Here is a 17359-nt window from a genome sequence, read left to right on the forward strand (position 1 = left end):
AAAATAACAGTTCCGAGCCCTGGAGGTCATCATTGCATATAATGTAAACAGGATCAACTCGACGGAGTAAAAAGCTTTGTGTGAAATTATTCCTTCCCACATTTTCCTGTTACTACCTCTTTGTTTCAGGAGGTAGCAGGAACATGTGTGAACAGGAGCTGCAGGTAGCAGCTTTCATGTTCATAGCAGGAACTTGTCCTGTCTGCCCTGCACGAAAGCCCAAAAAAGTCAGAAAAGCAGCAGATATGGGTATCCCACCCCTCTAAGGGACACCATCCGCCTAACTCTGGGATCATTTGTCAGCAAGACATAGCAGACTGTGGCTTAGACGCAGGTCACCAACTTGTCTACCTACTTCCAAGACATCCTTGGTGAAGAGGTGTCATAAAATTAAGCACGGATATTCCAGCCGACATTCGTCGCTGCGCTTATGCAGAAGATGCTGTTTTCTATGCACATTTTCTTTTATTGCATTCCACCAACTAAAAGTCAGCACACCAAAATGGTGAGAAATGTAGTTCAACCGCAAGTGCTCCTCATTTAGTTACCTTTTGCTATTTCGATAGAGAATCGTGTATTTGTTGAGCAAAAATCACTTGTGTGCTGGAAAGTACGGCATTTTCGCACTCATAGTATTTGTAGCACACCCGCATCAAGCCAGCTGTTGTCCCGTGTAGCTAAATAAATACGGAAACAATCTCTGTGATGTATTCTACACACCTGCGTTCAGTGTCTATTGTTATACATTTGGAAGTAGACAGAAGCTAAGTGTCGCAGCAAAAATTACCCAGGGACAAGTACTGGCTTTGATCCCTTTGGCAAACAAACATCACTGATCTGCTTTGCTGTACATTTGGCAATGATATTTGTATCAGGCTGCTAAGTAACCCCCTAGGCTCCCTTGGAATGGCCACAGATGGTCTTGATGGCGTGGTTACTATATAGACATTAGACAGTCTATATAACTATATAGATATGTCACGTTATGTTGTCCATCATTCTCTGGGTTAAATTTCCAAAGAATGATATCTTCGTACCATGCGCAATGCCATAAAAATGTCCCGACGTACAAACTACAAACCTTCTGTACATTTCTTCATCTCAAAATAACCAATGACTTCAGAGTGTGTGAGATCAACACTTGTCTGAGAGTAGACGTCATGAAGTTCAAACCGAGGAACGTCTTCTTTGATCTGTTGGAACGAGCAGAGTCTCAACCATCCCAAAGCCAAATATTTAACAGATATAAAGTAATATAAAGTACACAACATAGCAGGCAACTCAACAAATACATTTCATGCCATATATATTCAGGCATGTTAGTAGATAAGACCCATGATTATAAAAGCCCGGTCTTGGGCAACCCTCTCGTCAGTATTTTTTGTCGCCTACGCTCTGAATTTTATCATCGCGGAACAATTCAATAAGTCACACAAAGGTGTGATGTTGAGTCACACTGTCACATACGGTGTGGCTTTATTAGTAAAATGTGTTGTGGTTCTGCCTTTCAAATCTATTCTGGACTGTCATATGAATAAAACCTTAAGTTTTAGGGTTTAACCTGATTCTTCCCCGAATTTGCATCCCGAATTGAAGGTTGCCTCTTTAGGGTGAAACCTGATTTTTTACCTGCCAAATTGCCCTCACTAAGATGTCTGTAGGAAAGCACACTAACTTGAACATGATGGACACACGGAAAGGACAAGTACATAGTCAAGTCTAGTCTAGTACATAATAGAAGTCTTTCATCATTAATTTCTTAGGCACTTGAGGCTTTGTATGTACTCGTCCTTTCTATGTGTTCCAACCACAGAACATCAACTGCCATCATGTTCAACAGATGCCGCTTGCATCGATACCATCCTATGAATGTGTGTATGAGTGAGAAGACATGCAAGAGTGAAAGGGGGATGAGTGCGAGGGTTGTTGGTTTGTCCCTTCAGGTGACGCACCCTTGGAAGTCGCTGGGGACGTGTGTTAGCTTAGCTCAATTGGTAAGAGCCCTGGACCGGTAATCCAGAAGATGTGGGTTCGAGTCCTACAGCTGGCTAACCTTTTCAGTGACTTCCTTCTTTCTTCACACTAACTTGTTTGGCAGCAAATGCAGTTACATCACCACTTATACCAAACCAATACAGTTAGTTTGAGTAACTGAGCCCGATTTTTCGCCACAAATTTACCATACTAGAAGTTTTTTCACCCGAACTTGAATGAATTTAGAGCACGTGTTCATTTACACGATTTTTACCCTCCAAATTTAGAAAAAAATATTTCGCCAAAACTTCAGTCTCTACATATGAAACAGCATTGAAACACAATGCTGCAGGAACTTTATTATGGAACTGCCATCAGCATCCACCAGGCTCTGTGGCAATTCCTTTCCTGCGAGAGCTTCGAAGAACACCACAACAATTTGTTGCGGCTGTCCTTGTATTTCTCTGTCTCGGGGGTTACTTTTCGTCGTGTTCCACGAATCAGCCTACACTACGAGTCTTATCCACCCATGAGACTTTAGTAACATCTCACTCACTTTCTTTCCTGCAACAACAACGTACGGAATGCCGATGTTGTAGAGGTCCCTGAGCCTCCGTCCCACCGTCCAAGAATTTCTGTCGTCGAGGACAACGTCGCCCAAAAGCCTGGGTAACGAGTTCAGGTGACGGGATAGATGTTCGGGAAGGTTGCCAACCGCAGCTTCTTCGTGGCTGCCTTTCTGAGCAATTTCGGATGTCTGAGATTTAATTTTTTTTACGTACAAAGGAGCACAATACGAACGCACTGCATACCTTTGGTGTCACTATGGCGACCGTGTATGGGGCAATAGCTGCCGGCCATCGAAGCCGGTCGGCGGTAGACAGCAGCTCCAGGCATGCTGCCAAGAGTCGTGTGACACCGATTCCAAAGCAATTCATCAACAATGGCCTGTACCCAGGAAATTGCAATGTTACTTAGACCTTTTCGGATTTTGTGACTGTGAACACATTACATAGAGCAGAGTTGAAATGAACCAGAACTAAGCTTAAAGGTGGTGTCCGAACAAAAAAAAAAGCAGTTGAACTGAAGGTGCAATCTGAATAGTGGGTGCCTGAAATAATTACATGTAATCGGAATATTTCGTTTCAAAACAGTCGGAAACATTAAAAAATGAATTTAATCGGAGTTTGCAGCAGGCTGCACGCTCCCTTCTGAATTTGGGCAACAGTGTGCAGACCGACGTCACTGGAGTCTGTTATGAAGGTGCGCTGTCCGTCACAAAATGCGGTCTTCCGACTCGCAATCTGCTGCCGAACAGGCGCTAGAAACATCCGCGTTCATGCTTTCAAATTGCAAGCAGCCTGGCGTTGCCGCCAGATGAGCGATTGAGAATCTCGCTGGCAATTGGGAAACTCTCTTACGTCACTGGAAAAGGCGAAGCAGGGAAGGGCCATTTCAACCGGAACCTCACAGTTGGTTTCGAATTCGATGTTTTATGAAAAAACACGAACAGATTTTATGAAACTTTTTTGGTGTTTTCTTCTTGGAGGGCATCTCCAAGTGATATCACATTAACTTTCTGACTCCAGACACCACGTTTGATGAGTGTTTTGAGCTAACTAGTAGCTTTGCTAAATCTAATTTCTTGCAGTCACGAACTGAAGGATACTTTTATGATCAAACATAAATCCAGCTTTGTGGACAAACCCACAAATGCCCTGTGAGGCTGCATAACCTTCAAGTTTACAATTGGCCTTACCTTTGTTTTCCATCATCTCCTAAGCACTCTGCTTTGAGAGGTTTCGAATAAGCTGTGCCCAATGAAAATGCATGGCCCACCTTGAAAAAAAAAAAAATGGTCCTTTTTGCACATAATTCTAAACTTAAAAAATATTGACCTCACCTCAATTCCTCGTTCATGCCGAAATGGTCCAACACAATGCGTGCATTTCCATGTTTCTAAAACAGTGAAGCATTTAAACAAAAGTAATTACTCTTAGCCCATTGCCTTACGTTCGGCATCCTCATTGTCTTCTTCTGCGTTGATGCCACGATTACATCTACGAAATGGGTACAACATTATGTGACAACATGAGAGGTAGATGGTATTTTTTGGACATCGCACATGACGACTGAACAGCACCAAGTTCTTCCGGTATGTTCAGACATTCCTTCTAAAAATTAGTCTACATCACCACTTGCAACTGGCCCCATAAGCGCTAGCCGCGTTTACATGAACACGACACTAGCGTATCGTATCCAGTTGTCAAATCAAATCCACCTATGTAAACTGGTCAATTCGCTATCGTATTCAATCCAGTAAACAAAGGTGGATGCGCATTCAGATTGTGCATGTAAACAGAGAATGGTCATCGAGGGAAGAAGAGAGGATTATGGGAAGGGGCATTTGGCTGCGGGCTAGTTGCGTCGTCTGCTACTCCTAGTCGAGATGACAAAGTGGGAATGTTAGAGAGTTACTGACTGAGATTACACTGACAGAAGCAGCAGGGCTTGCAGCCGTAAGGCAGAATTCATTGTGAAGTAAGCCTGAAAATGGAGCGCAGGTGCTACGTTTTCGACGTTTTGACGTTCGGTATGAAGGTAGCGGGACACCAGAAACGGAAGTATTTGCGGAAGTGTGCTTCTAATTTTCCGATATGACACCGCAACGCCATTTCCGGTCACGATTCGATGCGCATCCATGTAGACAATGGCGTATCGTTTTCTCTCCGGTTTCGACACGATTCGATACACTTGCGTCGTATTCATGTAAATGCGACTACAAACGTTTAAAAAAACTAGTAACTTCCACCTCTTACTTTGAGCAGAGATGCAGCTTATCCTCTCCGATATCGCTGACGAAGTGGTACTCGTGCGAGTAACTGCCTCCCATTGCACCCGTCGATGCCTGAACTGAACTCTCCCAAAATTAGGAACAAAGTAAAGTACGTGGCGAGCAGTTATTGCGTCCTCATACCTTTGACGTAGGGCACTCCGAGGTGCCGAAATATCTTGTCGTACGCGGCACACACCTTTTCGTAAGTCCCGTGTGCCGAGGCGTCGTTCTCGTCGAACGTGTACATGTCTGCGGAGGTGGAAAGATGAAAGTGACCACTGCGCGAGACACAACGTAAGCGATATAGCAAGCTGGAGGCGTTACCTTTCATGAGGAACTCCTTTGCCCGCATCAATCCGAACTTGGGCCTGGCCTCGTCTCGAAACTTTGTCCCTATCTGCGAGAAATTAGTCATTCCTGTTAAAAGGTATCGTAATTTGAAAAGCCCGTGAGGGTTGGCTACCTGATAAAGCAAAAGCGGGTAGGAGGACCGCAGCATTGGAGGCAGCGTTGAAATCATGTGCGATATAGTTTCCTCGTGAGTCTGGAATCATCAAGATTTTGAAAAGCAAGGGAGTTCAGAACCAGTGAGAAATTAATGGCACATTACAGTGATCTCTCGATTTATGAACGGTTAACGTTCCTGGAAAAGTCATTCATAAATCAACGTTTGGAATGAGGAAGTGGGCGTCTCTTTTCCCGGAAGGCACCATTCATAAAGTGAGGACTGACTGTACACACTGTCAGATCCCAAGGAGCAAGTGGAGGACTAGTTGACAATTTCGAGATGTCTAAATGTAGACGATATACCAAAATGCTTCGTAGGCATAAAGGGTATGTCCAGTGGATGAACCAGAATCGAAAGCAAGGATGGGTATTGTAAAAAAAATAGGGGTGGGGAAGAACAGGAGTGGAGCCTCACAAAGCATTTTGGTGTCTTGGAGAAGATAAATCACTGGGTGTATAATGGCATAGAATACAGAAGAGGTTCTTCACTGTACGGCCAGACTAGTGGGCACAAGTGCACTATTTGCAATCAGGTAATAAGCGGCCAGCAACCAGTGGCGTATCTAGAGCTACCTGCGCCCATGGCAACATGGTTAACATGATGTCCTTGGGGATGCGTTTTCGTGTGGTCCGCACTAGGTTTCACGCTACAACCTCTCTAATGGCGGGTGCTTTAGATCATTTATGAATGTGCCAGGTTGAGTGCCCGACCTGGCACATTCACACCCGACCACATAATGGCGCCCCTGTTCACCTGGCGCCCATGGCACCTGTCCACACCTGCCACACCCTAGATACGCCACTGCTAGCAACAGCAGGAGAACAGCAAACCGTCAGATGGGACAAACTGTCTGCATTCTTTTGACCCAAAAGCAACCACAACTTGAAGATTGTTTGGAAGCAGCAGTCTCGTCCACCACATGCTGTATTGGAGAAAATGTTTTCTTTCCTTTTTTCTTCATCTCACTATTTGTAGTGCAGATATAAGGAGGAGCGTCGCAGACGAGTACTCGCCATAAAGATACAACTTACCGGTCCAAGACAGTAGTTGTGGTCTCTGCGGTCGTGTAGCTTCAGCAGTTCTTGTTCCATTTTTTCCCACCTACCTACAAAATACGCAGCGCTTATCGATGACGCAACAACGAAAAGAGGATTTGCACCCCTTGTACTCACCGGTTTTCTTCATCAGATCTGCCGGTATTAAGCACGGCAACGAAAGCTTCTGACCACCGATTCTTTTCATTTCTGCGTCTATAATGTTCACGAGCTTCTGTAAGGCTCTCATTGCCAAAGGCAACAAAATAATTGTGCCCGTAGATGCTGGAGCTATCAAGCCGTAATCCATCATCATCTGAAGATTCAGACCAAGCAAAGCACGGGTCTCAACGTGATATCAACGTGTTACGTTATATTAAAAAGAATTTGCAAGTGAAGTAAAGCGAAGTACTATCAAACAATTATTACCCTTTGGCTTTTACAAACACCGTCCTGCTTCGTCGGCTTCGTTGCGGTGCCTGCAAACACGCTCGGTTGCAGAAGTTGCGATGTGCGGGCAATGTTACTCAAGTTCTTTTTAGCACAACAGCGTGCGGGATACGACATAAGTCGCAAAGTTATACTTCTGCTGTTTAAAAGCGTGCAATTAAAATGGAGAGACACTCCCTTGAACATATTGCTCTCACAAGAGGCCGAAATGCACAAGCACAACAAACAACGCGGAGTTCATATGATTTTCGAAGCACGCCAAATTTCCAATTGGCTATCGTTGGCTGTTGGCTGCCTTCGGATTTTCGTTTTTTTGCCAGACGAATGTCAGTAGTCATATGTATATCGGAAAATCGGAAACGAAAAGCTCACGCCTGCCTTTGAGTCACGAGAATTAGTGGACACGATAGGAAACTGGATAGCGGCTTATCGCTATTAGGCCGAGCTGTTTGCATGTGTGAAATGGTCGCATGCTGCACTGAGGCATAGACTGAGGCACCGCACTTGTATCGCACGTACGTACTGGGCGGGCTTCATAGGGGAACTGTGAAAACATTTATATTGCTTCATATTCGTGGATGACCGCTCATTTTCGACTTCTGGGGCCACTTTTCGTTCTAAAATGTACCTTGTTGGCAGAGCCGTGGAGAGGCGAGCTTCCGCTAGGGGGGGCACAATTAGTGAAGCCCCCCCCCCCCCATCCCACACGCACAAAGCGCTGCGTAAACAAAAAAGCTCATATGTAGTTCCCGGCTCAAAATTCCCTTGATTCTAATTTTATTGTCCAACCTACCTCACAGAACCTGCCGTCCGGCGCCCCCTCTGGCGAAGGTTGCCCCCCCCCCCCCAATCGTTCGAACGGTTTTGCGTGCTGGCTTACCACCTGAGTCACCAAATATTCAAGCAGCGGCACAGCAAGACGGGAGTTTTGGGGGTTCCACACCCCCCACGCACAAAACCATAGCCTTGATAGAGCATTTGGGAAAGGGAAAAATAGAGCAAATCCTCTCCTCCATATAAAGTTCCCGTAGAACCCCTCCAGAAATATTTTTTCTGGCTACGCTGTGTTCAGGTGTACTTAATCTCTGGAAAAGCAAAACAAAAAAGCTTTCCCTCATTTTCAGGCGTCGGCAACCATGTTCCCGTTATATCGCCTAGAAGGATTACCCACACCACGCAAACACCACACTCCATACCAAGCTTATGTACCTCAATTTTATTAAACTCCATTTCAACATGCTTGTCCTTTGCAACCACACTCAAGTTTTATCGCGTACCAGGTGCCTTATATTACACATCAAACCAAAGCTATGGAGATGCCCGAAACATCCCGAACCCCAGCTAATATGCCACACAGTGTCACAAAATGCTGGCGATTGAACTAGACCTTGTAAGCCACTACAGAGGGTATCTTCACAATTTTCCATGTCTCAACAATGCTCTTCAAAGACACGATTGTGTTTTGTCGATACGACAAACTCCTCAGGGAGGGAGGTAAGAAGGTCCACCGCGAGCCTTTCAACTTAATGTACCAAGACTTCGAAAACAGTTCCGTGAAACAAATGAGAAAAGATAATTTGAGACAATAGAACTTGACCTGGGTATGAGCAATGGGAGAGGTCCAACTCTTACGCGCGCCTTCGCGAGATCCACGTCTGATGGAGACATCCTTCCTTTCATAACACTCACAAAATGAGAAGGGAAAAAAAAAACATGATGTTTGATTTGAATACAAGGAGCATTACCATTGCATTGGACTGTACACACAGGAGGAGAGACACAGGAAGTTGTGTGGGAAGCAGTAAAAAATAAAAATATATCTTTGCTAGTTGGACAGCCCAGGCATTTGCAATAGATCTACCCAGAGTAAATTGGATGTTTACGTTTGAACTGTTTCATTATGAATTTTATGTAACTGAGTAGTATCTGTAACGCTGGATCCACAAGAAAAATAATTTTCAGCCAGGAGGAGGCACAGAAGCCAATACCAACAGACAGAGCAAGGAAAGGAAGCTTGACACATCATTCGGAGTCCAAAGGAAGTAGCACTGTGGCTAATACTGCAATTGATTCTCATGACGATGGAACAGAAGGGACTAAACAATCTGTTACCGTTCCCTCGAATAATCTCTCGCATCAACTCAGAAGGCAAAATCGTGCCGTTACGCCTCGCCGTGAAAGCTCTGTGACAGAAAACTTGTTCCACACAGACAATGCAGGTACGTACACACTAAAAAGAAGAAAAAAATATATGCTGCTATGCACACATCCAGGCTGTCTGCTAGCCATTTTGCATCCTCGTGATCAAAATAAGGGGGGGTAAAAAAGGTGAGACAGGCAGAAAGAAAGATGAGGGTGATGACACACGTGTTTTTTGCCAAAATGACTGTCATCGCAGCCACAGTTTGAGCCTGAGGGCGTCCACCCCATTCAGGTAGTAACGAAAGAGTCGCTTGTCCCGCACAAATCCCAAGTTCTCGTAGAGTCGCAGAGCCGGCTTGTTGGTGATTTCGGTCTCGAGAACGACCTTCGAGAGATGGCACATTAGTAGCTGCTCAACCACTGGGGGAACACAAAGGGATACAAAATGCTGCTTACTTCGTCCGCGTCGTCTTCTATCATTGCTTCGATCGCCTTTAGCACCAGAGTAGAACCTGTGAAATGAACTATGAGTAAGATGCATCTTCTGAAAAATAACTGCATGTACAGTGGAAGGTAGTGATCGTATTAGAAGTGGAAGACGGGCTGCAGAAAGCTCCATCATTCCTTGTGAGACCAAACAACCGGTCATGGTGAGAAGCACAAGACCTTTAGATCTACTTAGCATCATAGACACAGTGGCTTGTCTGTAGCTCTGCGGTAAGATACCTGACTTGAAAACTAAAGGACCTCGGTTTAGATCCCACTCAGGACCACGACCTATTAGATTATAACGACCATGTCATTGGCACCCCTTCCCAGCGGCACACTTGGAACCTAGCGGTGGCGCTACTCGTCGGCCCGGTTATTGCTTCCTCAATTTCTACAATACTTTGTACTTCAGCTTACCCTAGTATTTTTGTACAAGCGGTGGGTGTCCCACGGGAGACGCTTCTTTCTGAAGTTCATTATCGTCATAATTCTACGCGTTTTCATAGGAGCTGTTGCTGTCGTCTGCTACGGTAGTCGTATGACCGCTCCTGCGCGTTCAAAATTCAAATTTTCATCGTCCAATCACGATGTAGATCTCGTGGGCCAATGCGTGACGCCCCTAGCGGATTGTGCGGACAGGCTCCTCATAGGGGTTGCCGATTATGACACGGTCGTTATAATCCAGTAGGTCGTGCTCAGGACACAAGATTTTCATGAGGAAATTCTGGGAAGGCCACGCCAGAGAAGTTCTGAGTGCACACTTCCATTAGATGCATTGTGCATTAAAGACGTAGCAGTGCCAGTGTACTCTCCAGAGATGTACCTATTTTCCGCTTGCGATACTTGGCGTCTACCGCCAACATGGCGATGTAGCCTCGTTTGACCAGTTTCTTGTGCATATCCAACTTGCACACAATGGCTCCGACACATTCATTTCCATCCATGGCCTGGAGTGAAAGACAATTGAAGTCAATCAGTTACAGTCGAATGCACGTGCAAAGAGCAAATGTAAAAGGCTCTATTATTATTGTTGTTGTTGTACAGCAAAGAATGTTAACGCTATCACGTTTGGCCATTGAAGCGAACGTTTGGTCTCTGGCATAACCGAAACACATAACCGAAGCTTATTCAAATATGCTCATTCAACGTTTCCTCGAGTTTGAGGGAAGGTACAAGACAAAACAGACAGAAGACAAACTCGAGGGGATGTTACGTTATTTGAATTTACACCAGCTTGCTTGCATTCTACCTTTATGTTCACTGATATAAATATGCCCGTCAGGTGTATTTGACAGCAAACAACTCTCCGGCAAGCTCTTTTGTGAGCCCTGCATTCTCAGCAGTGGGATGCAACGCCACCAGAGCAAATCATTCACTTCGTTAAGGTCAGGTGAAAATGGCACCAAGGGAACGTCCGTATGACATCAAAATGTCGTCATCGTGGTGCGATGTCTATTTCAAACCTTCCGGATTATTTTGATTTATGATTCTGGTAATAAATTATGCCAATGAAGCTTGCAAAAAGTGAAGCAGGGATTCGGAAAATTGGGGGATGCACTACCTCTGGAAGCCAAACTCTCCCAATTGATCCTCTCAGAGCGAACTATCCCTTTAGCAGTTTGTGCAACAAACGGTGCAACGCCCAGATGTTATGCAGATTCGGGGCAAGGGGGAATGTTTTCACCAACTTATTTTTATCCTCCAAAAATCATTTCGAAAACTGGCATCGATTCCAAGGTGCGTTCCTGGTGCCAAAAATAACTCAACCACCCACCAACAGCGGTGAACGTAGAACAAATTTAGGAAGATATTCAATGGCCACTGCACGTTCAAAACAGTAAGCGCCTTCCTTTACTTATTTCAGTGTTGCTGCGAGACATAAAATTAGCCGTGGGCAATTATATTTGTTCGTGGACTGAGCGCTGCATAGTGGGAACTACGGCATTTAATTAACGAAGGAATATGCATTAATTGCTTGTAGTTACTATAACATTTTCTGCATAGCAGTTTTAGTAGCCGTACATTTGCTTGGACATGTTTAAAGGTTCCTGTTACTTCTTCATTTTCGTTAAGCGCCGCGACTAGAAACTGAGTAGTTTTCTGATACATAGAGATATACAGATTCTTGTGTAGCAGAATAAACAGTAGCAGAGCAACAATCCTTTACATCCATGCTACCTCTACACAACTCTTTTACGTGAAACAATTTCATGAGAAAATAAGAAAAGTTTATGATGACAACCAAGGGTGAAAGCAAGGTCTACCACAAGTAGATCTTTGGTCATTTGTAGCTGACATGGTAGTCTCCCCATATTCTTTAGTAATCATCGCAAAATAAATACTTCGGCTACTGAAGCAGCATATATTGTGAGATGTTGCATCATTTAAATGGACGCGATTGTTCTGTCAATTATTATACGATTCCTCATCAATTCGAAAGAAGAAAAAAACTTCAACAGAGTACGGTACAGGCGCAATCTTGAAAGATGCCCGGCCCGACTTCGTCAATATTCGACGAAATCCAAATGATTTGGAACCGAAAGCGTCTTCCAGAAGACACAGCTTACCAGAAAGCACAGCTTCGGCCAATTGTGTATGAAGTAACGATACGTGTATATCGAGTAGGGTTCCGACAAGTCCTTCTGAAACAGACGCATGATGTCTGGCATCTGTTTTTCCGACTGGTACGCAACATACTGAACGTCCTTGGTACACACACACGAACAATGCTCAGTACGCACTGTGGCACAGTCCGTGTGGGCATCGTTGTCCGATGCTTCTTTGGTGCACTCGTCTTTTGGTGTGTGGCGGACAACACCATTGAGTTTGTCCTGCGTTACAACGCAACCATTTGGGATACCAGCGTAGCGTTCGAAGTTCAGAGTATCTTTCAGCTGCGCAGCAAGACTTGCGTCCTCGGACTTCGCGTCCGCGACATCGGCATCTTTCCCGTCCACGGAGTCAGCAAGATGGTTGTCGATGGTGTCATCGTGCGTGCTATTCGCATTTTTTCCGAGGCACTGGGCAGGATTGCGATACGTTTCTAGGCCTACTGGCGAACGGTCGAGCCGTTCTGAGTCTTCCATCGTTCAAGAAATGATTCACGTGTTCCAGACAGGCAAACCATTATTTGAAAGCTTGAAGAAGACAAGCACACACTCCATTCACTTCTACAATCGTTCCAACATCGTTCATATGGCTGATTTGTTGAGTTATTTTCAGTTTCAATGGAACACCTTGAAACTATCGCAGCGCACTAAACGCCATGACACCCCTTCACGCATACTGCGCATGTTCAGTTGATTTAGTATGCTTCCGCGCTACCACTTCCGGTGTGACAGAACTGCGTTGAACATAAGTTGAATATAATTTTATTCTTTAAACATCTTGAAGATTTCTCGTAACACCGCATCTGTAACCTTTAGTTTATGCTAATTTATGGGTATACGCATATCCTTCCAATGCTTGACGGTAGCAGCAGAGGACATGTTTATATCGCGGACGTCTCTCGACCGCATGATAACGCCTTTTCCGGTAAACAACATACACACGCGAAGTGGGACAATTTGGCGAAGCACGCACGCGAGTAAGAAAGTGCACCTTTTAAATTACATTTCCATCATTTAAATATGTCTGTAACGCGGCTATTGTAATTTTAACCGATAAAATCGAAGCATCGGCACAAAACTTTTTGTACAAAGAGTAAGTGTTGTTACCAAGCGGCACAACTTTTGAACTGGACGTCTGCTTTGGACATTAACTACTTTCCTTTCACACACATATTTGCGTTGCTAATAAACAGACCACAGTACTTACTTTCTTGAATGAAAAACACTGTCCACTTGAACTCCTGAAGGTAATTCACGGCCGAGACATGTCCTTTCCAAACAAGGAACAGCGCCACAAGTGCTGGGACTCAAGAGACCGATACTGGGAATGTCTCGATCGAAATGCAGACGATAGCAGTAAATGCCTTGACATGAAGAAAGAGTACGAAGGCCTGTGCCCGAGCCAGTGGGCAAGTAGTACCATTTTACAACATGCAGACGGCGTTACTCCGCTGTGCCCCAACGAGGCATCTCAAGTAAAAACTTCTCTTACAGGTCAAGCACTTCAACCGCAAGCGGGAGTACCTGCAATTCAAAGAGAAGATAGAAACGGAAGGGTATGACCCGATGAACGAGCAGGCTTCGAAGAGCTAGCCCTAACACAGTGTCTGCTTAGTGGTTTTTGCTTTCTGTATATAGCTAGTCGTTATTTTTTGCTTGTTTATTAAATAATGTTTCGCACATGATTTCGAATTTTAACGTTCATTCCAACACATACCATAAACAAGCTTCATTCGTCGTCACCAATAATGGCATATGCAAGGCCTTTCCATTGGAGGTCACGAACAACATAGTACAGCTATAAAAGCTTGCCCATGACATATGTGCATTCATTGTGGTTTCATCACTAGCCACATTCTAGCAGTCTCAACAAATGACAAAGGAGCAAGGTGGCTGTTTCGACATTTGCTCCCCGAACACTTCATCAGTGCAAAATATCAAACTAAGATCTGCATGCTTATATGATGCGATAAAGAAAATGAACTGCGAATATGAACACATCGCAAATCTCCAAGCAGTATCAGCCATATGCACTGCTCGGCCTCAGTCACTGCTCCCTGTACCATCCATAGATGCACGACTTGCACTCGTGTTGCCACAAAACCAAAACCCTATGCACACATGTGGTTAGCCTTTCTCGTTTTGCCCCAGACATACAAAGCTGCATTTAATGAAATTTCACATAAGGCATCTACATGTACCTTACATATTTCTAATCTCAAAAGCAGCGTACAGTTTCAGATGACAGTCAGGTTTCAGGTTGCTATGGAGTCTTCAGAACTGGAGTTGCTGAAGTCTCTTTGAGAGCCATATTACAACCAGGATGCAGCTTGCCACAAGCTTTACTGCACAAGAACCTGCAGTCCAGGTCTTATAGCGAAATGGCAACAGCCACACACAAAAATCTGGTCTGTAAATACCAAAACTGAAAAGGTTACACTGCCCTGCCACTGGAACTGGAACGGCCAGGTCCTGTGGGCAGCAGGCTTGTCAGAGGTGATATGCTTCCAAGTGGAAATTAGTAAGGTCTGCATTCCTTTAATGCAATTGCTCGGGGTGACTGTGTGATCAAGGGTCACTCATAAATAGAACCTGAAGTTTTCGGGAAGTATTTTTTTCTAAATTCGGGGGGGTAAAAATCGGGTAAATAAACATGTGCACTAAATCCATGTGAATTCCGGTGAGAAAACTCCAGGTATGCTAAATTCGGGGAGAAATCGGGCTCATTTACTCAAACTAGCTGTAATGGTTTGGTACAAACAGCGATGTAACTGCATTTGCTGCCAAACAAGTAAGGTAATGCATTCCTACAGACATCCCAGTGAGGGGAATTTGCCGGGTAAAAATCGGGTTTCACCCTAAAGAGTGAACCTTCAAGTCGGGGTGCAGATTCGGGGAAGAATCGGGTAACACCCTATAACTTAGGGCTCTACAGTCATAAACCATGCCACGCTGCAGCACAATTCCTTTTTGTTCACGACTGGCGTACAGTTCCAGGACCGAATGACCAAGCGCCAAGTGGTGACCAAGCCAGCTTAATCATAAAAAACCTGCGAAATTCGCTTTTGAAGAAACTGCAACAATGCGTTCCAGTGGCAACATCACGTGGCATGCCACCCTCGTACCCTTTCTTCGTTGTCCCCGTTGTCTCCTTGGCCCAGGCAAACGATGACGGTGACGGTACATACGTAACACCATGTACATGGTGTAATTAAGCATCAATATCACGAGGGGTATCCATAAAGTATGTTCCGTTACCTTTTTTTTTTTAAATCTGTGTTCCACATATGTTGATCTACATTTCTCTGCAGTTTCAAACATTATTGATCGCTTTTTGCGTCCCTGCATCATAAAATGATGTCACCCGATTTAAAAGTACTGTACCGAGAGTTATTCCACCATCTCATGGCTTCCTTCACATCATTTCTCCTTTTTAATCTTTGAGAACAAAGACAACAAAAATATTTTCGTTGTTTGTTTTCACAATGAGAACTACCCCTTCCACGAGAACAGCAAGTTGGGCTAATTGGCATGTACTAAACAACATGGTAGTGCACCAAATAGTACAGGAACAATTGTCCCCTTCTCGTTGTTCCCGTTCCTCGTGTACTGTTTGGTGCGCTACCATGTTGTTTTACCCCTTCAACCACACGCCGCAAACAAGAGATGCGGTGGGCCACTCCACTGCCCCAAGCCCGTTAGAGTTGAAGAAAGATGTATCAACAATGAAAACTGTCTTGTGAGTGGACGGATGAACTGCATGCATCCCCACAATGGCGATCACAATCCGGCAGTGCCAATACTTGCAAACTGAACAGACTTTCTGGATACACCTTGTACAGTGCCGTGTCAGTGACTAATAAATAAATAAATAAATAAAAATTTAATAACAAAAAAAAGCACGTAATGCACTAATTTACTAACTGGACACTAAACTTGGCATTTGCATGCCAGATATAAACTTAGCATAGGAGATAACTTGCTTACTATATTACTCTGTGTAACCTGCAACCAGTGGTTTATCTAGAATTGCAAGCCTGGAGGGGTGTTGGAAATATTTGGGGGGGGGGGGGGGGTCATTATTATAGTTACATGATTACAGCTTAACATATCATGTCCGACATGTGTCTTAAGCTGAAATCGCAAGGGCACCCCCTGTAGGGGGTACACAGGTGAAAAGTTAGGGAGGTGTCGCTAAACATTTGGAGGCGTGGGGTGTAGGGGGGTATGGATAAATCACTGCTTGCAATTTATATCGAGGAACACAGATGAATCGGAAAGCACAGCCTTTCTGGGTGTGTAAAAACCAACACAGCTTTTATTTTTTGTGGCAGACACTCCTTGAAAACTAGAAATCCTTAGAAAATAAATTAATTGGATATGACAATACTAATGCATACTTCACTTAGGCTGCTAACAGGCTACGAAAACCATCCAGGTGTACTCATTGCTGTGAAGCAACACGTTTACTAAAGATGTGTCCCATCTTTTCAGGAGAACACTCGGAACAGTGGCAATCGTGGGCCCCTTAGGACCGAAAGTTGAAAACTGCAAAGTCATGCAAGTGATGCAGTGAAGGGGAGTCAAAGTTATGATTTTAATTCGCAGGGCACTGCACCCGAATGCCTACCCCACATTTTTGGGGACATTAAAAACCTACTGTATATATTGCAGCCATCATTCAATCTCAGCGTGAGAATAAATAGTACAACAAATATTGAGGCAGGATTTCCGAGAAAGTCAAATGCTACAGGAAAACAGGTTCTTTTTCTTTTTCTCACACACAAAAAAGAAGTTCCGCTTTTCATAAGCATCACCAGTAATCACTATGTCCTAGCACTTTTTTAAAGTGACAAAGTTTTCTGTGATCAGCCATAAATTCATTTTGCTGACTGTAAGCAATTACTTTAACTTACTTTGAAAGTTTTATTAAACATTTTTTATGTAACATTTCTCGTTACTTTTCTGCATAGCTCTGCACAGCTAAATCACCTGTTTATATTTATTTTTTTGTTATGGAACTAATTTTTATGATCTGAAGGAAAAGTAGTACAACTCCTTATGTGCACTACTTTAACTTGATAGCTTCGACGAAGTTTTAAGCTCGATGTGCACCTGACTGTAAGCTCATAAGATAGCGCAAGAAATGCTGAAAACGTGGGGTTGGCATTTAGATGTTGGAACACGCCTTCGTGCCTTTTGCTTGTGAATCGGGTCAAGGCTCAAAGTTCACTGTAGCCAAGTTGTCTATAAAATGATGTTGCCAAAAAAACAGCTGTGCCCTTTCTCATTTCAAATTTGAAGACATATTCCTGAC

The 17359-nt window shown here is 44.1% G+C and overlaps 3 protein-coding genes across 7 annotated transcripts; 1 reads left to right on the forward strand and 2 right to left on the reverse strand.

Moving 5' to 3' along the window:
• Positions 1–445: 445 nt before the first annotated feature.
• Positions 446–7459, reverse strand: LOC135375232 (probable proline--tRNA ligase, mitochondrial). Of its 3 annotated transcripts, XM_064607962.1 has the most exons (14): positions 7431–7459; positions 6782–6831; positions 6491–6668; positions 6350–6423; positions 5274–5354; positions 5135–5207; positions 4952–5059; positions 4794–4887; positions 3988–4034; positions 3878–3933; positions 3734–3813; positions 2787–2922; positions 2531–2731; positions 446–1193 (listed from the first exon to the last, which is right to left on the reverse strand). In XM_064607962.1, exons 3-14 carry the CDS (start codon positions 6666–6668, stop codon positions 1074–1076), a joined length of 1248 nt encoding a protein of 415 aa, XP_064464032.1. In that variant the 5' UTR covers positions 6782–6831; positions 7431–7459; the 3' UTR covers positions 446–1073. The 3 variants fall into 3 exon arrangements, with proteins under 3 accessions (XP_064464032.1, XP_064464030.1, XP_064464033.1); XM_064607960.1 differs by lacking the exon at positions 7431–7459 and having other exon boundaries at positions 2531–2713; positions 6782–7295; XM_064607963.1 differs by lacking the exons at positions 446–1193; positions 7431–7459 and having other exon boundaries at positions 2559–2709; positions 6782–7296.
• Positions 7460–7997: 538 nt separating this feature from the next.
• LOC135375261 (N-alpha-acetyltransferase 30-like) lies at positions 7998–12720 on the reverse strand. The gene is made up of 4 exons (XM_064608002.1): positions 12001–12720; positions 10257–10380; positions 9401–9456; positions 7998–9329 (listed from the first exon to the last, which is right to left on the reverse strand). Exons 1-4 carry the CDS (start codon positions 12517–12519, stop codon positions 9192–9194), a joined length of 837 nt encoding a protein of 278 aa, XP_064464072.1. The 5' UTR covers positions 12520–12720; the 3' UTR covers positions 7998–9191.
• Positions 11172–17326, forward strand: LOC135375262 (cytochrome c oxidase assembly factor 6 homolog). Of its 3 annotated transcripts, none has more exons than XM_064608005.1 (4): positions 11172–11270; positions 13290–13451; positions 13537–13598; positions 16537–17326. In XM_064608005.1, exons 2-4 carry the CDS (start codon positions 13308–13310, stop codon positions 16616–16618), a joined length of 288 nt encoding a protein of 95 aa, XP_064464075.1. In that variant the 5' UTR covers positions 11172–11270; positions 13290–13307; the 3' UTR covers positions 16619–17326. The 3 variants fall into 3 exon arrangements, with proteins under 3 accessions (XP_064464075.1, XP_064464076.1, XP_064464073.1); XM_064608006.1 differs by lacking the exon at positions 11172–11270 and adding an exon at positions 12146–13019; XM_064608003.1 differs by lacking the exon at positions 11172–11270 and adding an exon at positions 12154–13135 and having other exon boundaries at positions 16537–17325.
• Positions 17327–17359: the final 33 nt, after the last annotated feature.

Source organism: Ornithodoros turicata, unplaced genomic scaffold (assembly GCF_037126465.1).
Source record: "Ornithodoros turicata isolate Travis unplaced genomic scaffold, ASM3712646v1 ctg00000843.1, whole genome shotgun sequence".
Taxonomy (NCBI): Eukaryota; Metazoa; Arthropoda; class Arachnida; order Ixodida; family Argasidae; genus Ornithodoros; species Ornithodoros turicata.

Excerpts from the sequence above, each read along its gene's own strand:
- LOC135375232 (XM_064607960.1), bottom strand. The coding sequence starts at position 6,988 with ATGTTCAAGGGAGTGTCTCTCCATTTTAATTGCACGCTTTTAAACAGC. Across the intron at positions 4,888-4,951 it reads CGGAGTGCCCTACGTCAAAG|TTCAGGCATCGACGGGTGCA; the intron begins GTATGAGGACGC and ends GGGAGAGTTCAG. Across the intron at positions 3,814-3,877 it reads GGCATGAACGAGGAATTGAG|GTGGGCCATGCATTTTCATT; the intron begins GTGAGGTCAATA and ends TTTTTTTTCAAG.
- LOC135375261 (XM_064608002.1), bottom strand. The coding sequence starts at position 12,519 with ATGGAAGACTCAGAACGGCTCGACCGTTCGCCAGTAGGCCTAGAAACG. Across the intron at positions 10,381-12,000 it reads GGCCGAAGCTGTGCTTTCTG|GCCATGGATGGAAATGAATG; the intron begins GTAAGCTGTGTC and ends CTTTCACTCCAG. Across the intron at positions 9,330-9,400 it reads TAGAAGACGACGCGGACGAA|GTCGTTCTCGAGACCGAAAT; the intron begins GTAAGCAGCATT and ends CATCTCTCGAAG.
- LOC135375262 (XM_064608005.1), top strand. The coding sequence starts at position 13,308 with ATGTCCTTTCCAAACAAGGAACAGCGCCACAAGTGCTGGGACTCAAGA. Across the intron at positions 13,452-13,536 it reads GCCTGTGCCCGAGCCAGTGG|GTCAAGCACTTCAACCGCAA; the intron begins GCAAGTAGTACC and ends CTTCTCTTACAG. Across the intron at positions 13,599-16,536 it reads GAGAAGATAGAAACGGAAGG|GAGAACACTCGGAACAGTGG; the intron begins GTATGACCCGAT and ends CCATCTTTTCAG.